This window comes from Somniosus microcephalus, chromosome 8 (assembly GCF_052327205.1).
Source record: "Somniosus microcephalus isolate GS21.2 chromosome 8, FLI_Smic_1.0, whole genome shotgun sequence".
Classification (NCBI taxonomy): domain Eukaryota; kingdom Metazoa; phylum Chordata; class Chondrichthyes; order Squaliformes; family Somniosidae; genus Somniosus; species Somniosus microcephalus.
Window position 1 is genome coordinate 80,014,403 of NC_140994.1, and position 5,937 is coordinate 80,020,339.

At 49.6% G+C, this 5,937-nt stretch overlaps 1 protein-coding gene across 1 annotated transcript in view; it reads left to right on the top strand.

Moving 5' to 3' along the window:
• Window positions 1-2,085: 2,085 nt before the first annotated feature.
• The window catches only part of LOC147113663 (phytanoyl-CoA hydroxylase-interacting protein-like), a 17,710-nt gene continuing 13,858 nt past the window's right edge, over window positions 2,086-5,937 (top strand). The window contains exon 1 of the mRNA XM_085994914.1: window positions 2,086-2,318. Coding sequence (XP_085851040.1) covers window positions 2,154-2,318 — 165 coding nt within the window. The 5' untranslated portion in view covers window positions 2,086-2,153. The remainder of the gene's footprint in view (window positions 2,319-5,937) is intronic.

The following is a 5,937-nucleotide window of genomic DNA, read 5'->3' on the forward strand; positions in this document are numbered from 1 at the left end:
ACCCTCATCCATGCCTTTGTTACCTCTTGACTTGACTATTCCAACGCATTCCTGGTCGGCCTCCCAAGACCTACTCTCCATAAACTTGAGGTCATCCAAAACTCTGCTGCCCATGTCCTAACTTTTACCAAGTTCCGTTCACCCATCACCCCTGTGCTCACTGACTTACATTGTCTCCCGGTTAAGCAACGCCCCGATTTTAAAATTCTCATCTTTGTTTTGAAATCTCTCCATGGCCTCGCCCCTTTCTCTCTATAACCTCCTTCAGCCCTACAACCCTCTGGAATATCTGCGCTCCTCCAATTCTGGCCTCTTGAGCATCCCCGATTTTAATCGCTCAACCATTGGTGGCCGTGCCTTCAGCTGCCAAGGTCCTATACCCCTCTAGCTCTCGCTCCTTAAGAGGCTCCTTAAAACCTACCTCACCACATTTCTCCTTATGTGGCTTGTTGTCAAATTTTGTTTGATAACACTCCTATGAAGTGCCTTGGGACGTTTTGCTACATTAAAGGCGCTATATAAATGCAAGTAGTTGTAATTTTTTTCCACTACTGCATCTGAGGAGTTGAACTGCTTAGCTTATTCAGAGCTGTTGCATGACTAAGTGTAGGTATGACTAAGACTATGTATAATAATACTATATAACAATTTATTTTATTTAGTTAAATTTTTTTTTACATAATCTTATTCAAAATCAATATGTTGCTGGATCACCAAGAACAGTAACTTAAACCAAGTTCTAGTTGCCTCATTGACCCTGTCTAGAGTATGCTAAGAATCTATCTGTAGGATAACTGTGTGGAACATTCTCCATGCCATTGATAAAGATGTATTCTAAAGGCTGGATCAAATTCATACAATTATGCAGTTTTTGCCAGTACTGCAGGGTGAATGAAGGAGGATGAAAGTTAGAAAGTCCAAAGCTGTAAGTCTGGTGTACAAGGTGAGGATCACTAATGGGGGAAAAAAAGACTTTGTCTAACCATCCTCCATCTTCAATGTCCAACAGCCGAGTAAGCTTTGCTTCCAGAGAATCTGAGGGAAGAATTGGGTTGGTTTGCACCTCTCGTTAGCGCCGCTAAAGCCTCCCGCGAAATTCAGCTGGAGGTTAGCGGCGACAGTAGCTGGTAGCACCCTCGCCACGCGCAGCGCGCTGGCTGCAAACCTCCCTTACACCCCCCTGACCTATCGCCGCACAATATGTGCGACAGGATCAGGGGGCAGTGCGGCAGCAGTGCAAGTTAAAGGGCAGGTGTCGGGCGGCCATTTTTATTTTGGCTGACTGCCAGCACCTGCCCCCTCTTGTTTTTGTATGTGGGGTGCCGGCTGCGATCGTTCAGCCCAGCACTCCTCTTGAGTGCCAGACTGTTTTCATGGCACCCCGCTCCCCGGTGGTCTGGCTAGGCCCCTCCCCTTTAATCAGGGGAGGAGGCCTGCACGTAGCGCCATGAAATTCAGGAGTAGCGCCCCAAGCAGGAGGTGGAGCACTTTCCAGGCCACCACCTGCTTGGGGCGCTACTGCTGAATTTACGGCATGGGGGCACTAACTTAGTGCCATCCAATTTTTCCCCCTATGGATTTAGATTGTGTAAATTGTTGTTTAATGTATTTGCTTGAAGTAGATTAAAAGCCTAGCTCTGTCTGAAAGAAGGAAGATCCATATTTTCGCTAATCTTGGTATTTCACTTTTAGGTGATTGGTTCTTTTGTGTCTTATTTTGTTAGAAGACTTTAATTCCCTTCAAAGTAATGGGATTTGCATCAAGTGTTAAACATTGTAAGATTACTTTTAAAATTGATACATTCAGTTGTCAAATTTGTGACCTAATTGGTATCTATGAGGTGAGTAGGCAAACATTATACCATCACTACTGGATACTGCACTGAAGTACTGTGCCACTGGCAAGGTCCAGAATCAATCCAAACTTACTGCCGGAGTTTTTGCACTGCACCTTGCATCAACCCAAAGTTAGGAAAGTAGGTATTGCAAGCTGATTGACTAGTGCTTGAATTGGGAACTAGAAATTCCTTTTGATCTTGCTCCTTTGTGATTAAATTATTTTGAGCTGTGTAACTATATCATCAATACTTTTAAAAACACTTGTATTTTATTTTTGCACAGGTAACAAATCGCAAGACAGTGGCATTGCAGAGATGGAAGAGCTTGCTGTTCCACACAACATAAAAATAAGTAATATCACATGTGATTCTTTCAAGATCTCATGGAGCATGGATCCAAAATACAAAGATCGTATCACACATTACTTTATTGATCTTAACAAAAAAGAAACCAAGAATTCCAATAAATTCAAGCACAAGGTAAAATACTCTATTATAAGCATTTACCTAATTTTATATGTTAAAACCACTGTTTACTTAATGCTTCATGGACCAAAGTTTTTTTACAAAATAGTTCTAAATACAGATTGATTATAGTGAAAGTCGAATCTCCCCTTGATGAGGTAGTTACTCTTAAAGAGGAAAGGTATTCTATTGAATTACTACATAATCTCAAATATAAATAAAGATATGTGTATGGTTACTGTTATTGTTCCTTGTCTCTGTGCTTTAAAGCTGCTGATTCGAGGCTGTCTGGAAGTAGATGTTTTGTGCAGAACTTTTCCTGATGGAGTAACATGAGATTATGTTACAATTGTACCAGAAGTGGGGAAAGCTGCTGGGAGACTAGTACTGTAATCACATTCATGTTGTTTGTCATTGGAATGCAGCTCCATGAGGAGAGATTCTGCTTCCAAACCAAATTAAAAACATGATGTTGTACATGATCAACAGTGAAGCATTAAACTTTTGAGAGAGACTGGGATTATTCTGGAGAGTATTTGTAGTACAAGTCCTACATAGATGCTCAGTTTCAATGAATAGATCATTTAAGAAGCTTTCAGCTTAACTGTTCAACTCTGGTTGCAGGATTTCAGCAGTCAATAATTCTATTTTAATTTCATTTCTATAAAAATTCATAATTCTGCAGAGGAAACATCACCTAGTGACATTATCCTATTAACAACTTTGTGCCATGTACTACCTAGATCAGATGCACCTCCCCTTGTCCCTCCCCCAAATTAACACACATCAAATATTCTGGGTCATGCAACTTTGTTTTTCTCCTGTCATTTGATGTAGTCCTCTTGTCGCTGGTGATTACGGTGGTGGAGTGGGAACAGCTTTAAGGAAATTCCAAGCCACTGTTAGTTATCCAAAGATATCAAAGAGGGGTGGTAGGACAGAATGGGGAGCAGTGAAGGACTGGGAGAAGTAAATTGGAGAGGAAAAATGAATGAGTAGAGGCGAATGGAAGAGGCAGGAGCGACCATTGATCAAGAGGTGAAGCAGTTTAGAGATGTAAATCAGTAGCAGGCAGGACTCAACTAGAAGCAAATATAATATAGGTTTTTAAGCATGATGCATAGAGCGTGGCAGGAAGCAAGTATTACACTTAGGCAGTGTGTGCTATATGCAAGACTTTTAATATACTAAGTATATATTACAAACGAACTGCAATAGATAGTGTTGCAAACACATTGGGGAACAAAATGCTCTTGTCACAATGTGTAGCAGCGCTTATAAGTATGTTCTTTTTGAATGTGTTTGATATTGTTACACACACAGACCAAAGTCTCCCCCCATTGTTGTAATACACATATATACTAGCTGGGGGAGCCCGGCGGTGCTGAGGCTTTTCGAGGGCATGTTGTTGTTGGAAGAGAGAGAGGGAAGGAGAGAGAGAGAGAGAGAGAGATTGGGAGTGTGAGAGAGAGATTGGGAGTGTGAGAGAGAGATTGGGAGTGAGAGATTGGGAGTGTGAGAGAGAGAGAGATTGGGAGTGTGTGAGAGATTGGGAGTGTGAGAGAAAGAGATTGGGAGTGTGAGAGAGAGAGAGATTGGGAGTGAGAGAGAGAGAGACAGAGAGAGAGATTGGGAGTGTGAGAGAGATTGGGAGAGAAAGAGAGAGTGAGATTGGGAGTGTGAGAGAGAGATTGATTGGGAGTGTGTGAGAGATTGGGAGTGTGAGAGGGAGAGAGAGATTGGGAGTGTGAGAGAAAGAGAGAGAGATTGGGAGTGTGAGAGAGAGAGATTGGGAGTGTGAGAGAGAGAGATTGGGAGTGTGAGAGAGAGAGAGATTGGGGTGAGAGATAGAGATTGGGAGTGAGAGAGAGACAGAGAGAGAGATGGAGAGAGAGATTGGGAGTGTGAGAGAGAGAGAGACAGAGAGAGAGATTGGGAGTGTGAGAGAGATTGGAGAGAAAGAGAGAGTGAGATTGGGAGTGTGAGAGAGAGATTGATTGGGAGTGTGAGAGGGAGAGAGAGATTGGGAGTGTGAGAGAAAGAGAGAGAGATTGGGGAGTGTGAGAGAGAGAGATTGGGAGTGTGAGAGAGAGAGATTGGGAGTGTGAGAGAGAGAGAGATTGGGAGTGAGAGAGAGACAGAGAGAGAGATTGGGAGTGTGAGAGAGAAGAGAGAGAGATTGGGAGTGTGAGAGATAGAGATTGGGAGTGAGAGAGAGAGAGACAGAGAGAGAGATGGGGAGTGTGAGAGAGAGAGAGATTGGGAGTGTGAGAGAGATTGGGAGAGAAAGAGAGAGTGAGAGAGAGTGGGGGAGAGAGAGAGAGAGCGAGCGACTGGGGGGAGAGAGAGCGACGGGGGGGGAGAGAGAGCGACGGGGGGGAGAGAGAGCGACGGGGGGGGAGAGAGAGAGCGACGGGGGGGGGAGAGAGAGCGAGGCGGGGGGGGGAGAGAGAGCGACGGGGGGGGAGAGAGAGAGCGACGGGGGGGGAGAGAGAGAGCGACGGGGGGGGAGATGAGAGCGACGGGGGGGGGAGAGAGAGCGACGGGGGGGAGAGAGAGCGACGGGGGGGAGAGAGAGCGAACGGGGGGGGAGAAGAGAGCGACGGGGGGGGAGAGAGAGCGACGGGGGGGAGAGAGCGGGGGGGGGGGGGAGAGAGAGCGACGGGGGGGGAGAGAGAGCGACGGGGGGAGAGAGAGAGCGACTGGGGGGGGGAGAGGAGAGCGACTGGGGGGGGAGAGAGAGCGACTGGGGGGGAGAGAGCGCGACTGGGGGGGGAGAGAGAGCGACGGGGGGAGAGAGAGAGCGACGGGGGGGGAGAGAGAGCGACGGGGGGGGGAGAGGAGAGCGACGGGGGCGGAGAGAGAGCGACGGGGCGGGAGAGAGAGCGACTGGGGGGGGAGAGAGAGCGACTGGGGGGGAGAGAAGCGCGCGACTGGGGGGGGAGAGAGCGCGACTGGGGGGGGGAGAGAGAGCGACTGGGGGGGGAGAGAGAGCGACTGGGGGGGGAGAGAGAGCGACTGTGGGGGAGAGAGCGCGACTGGGGGGGGGAGAGAGAGCGACGGGGGGGAGAGAGAGCGACGGGGGGGGGAGAGAGAGCGACGGGGGCGGAGAGAGAGCGACTGGGGGGGGGGAGAGAGGCGCGACTGGGGGGGAGAGAGAGCGACTGGGGGGGGAGAGAGAGCGACTGGGGGGGGAGAGAGAGCGACTGGGGGGAGAGAGAGCGACTGGGGGGGAGAGAGAGAGCGACTGGGGGGGAGAGAGAGCGACTGGGGGGGAGAGAGAGCGACTGGGGGGGGGAGAGGAGAGAGCGACTGGGGGGGGAGAGGAGAGAGCGACTGGGGGGGGGAGAGAGAGCGGCGACTGGGGGGGAGAGAGAGCGACTGGGGGGGAGAGAGAGAGCGACTGGGGGGGGGAGAGAGAGCGACTGGGGGGGGGGAGAGAGAGCGACTGGGGGGGGCTGGGGGAGAGAGAGCGACTTGGGGGGGAGGACGAGCGAGCGAACGGGGGGGGGAGAGAGAGAGCGACGGGGGGGAGAGAGAGAGAGCGCGACGGGGGGGAGAGAAGAGAGCGCGACGGGGGGGGGGGAGAGAGGAGAGCGCGACGGGGGGGGGAGAGAGAGAGAGCGACGCGGGG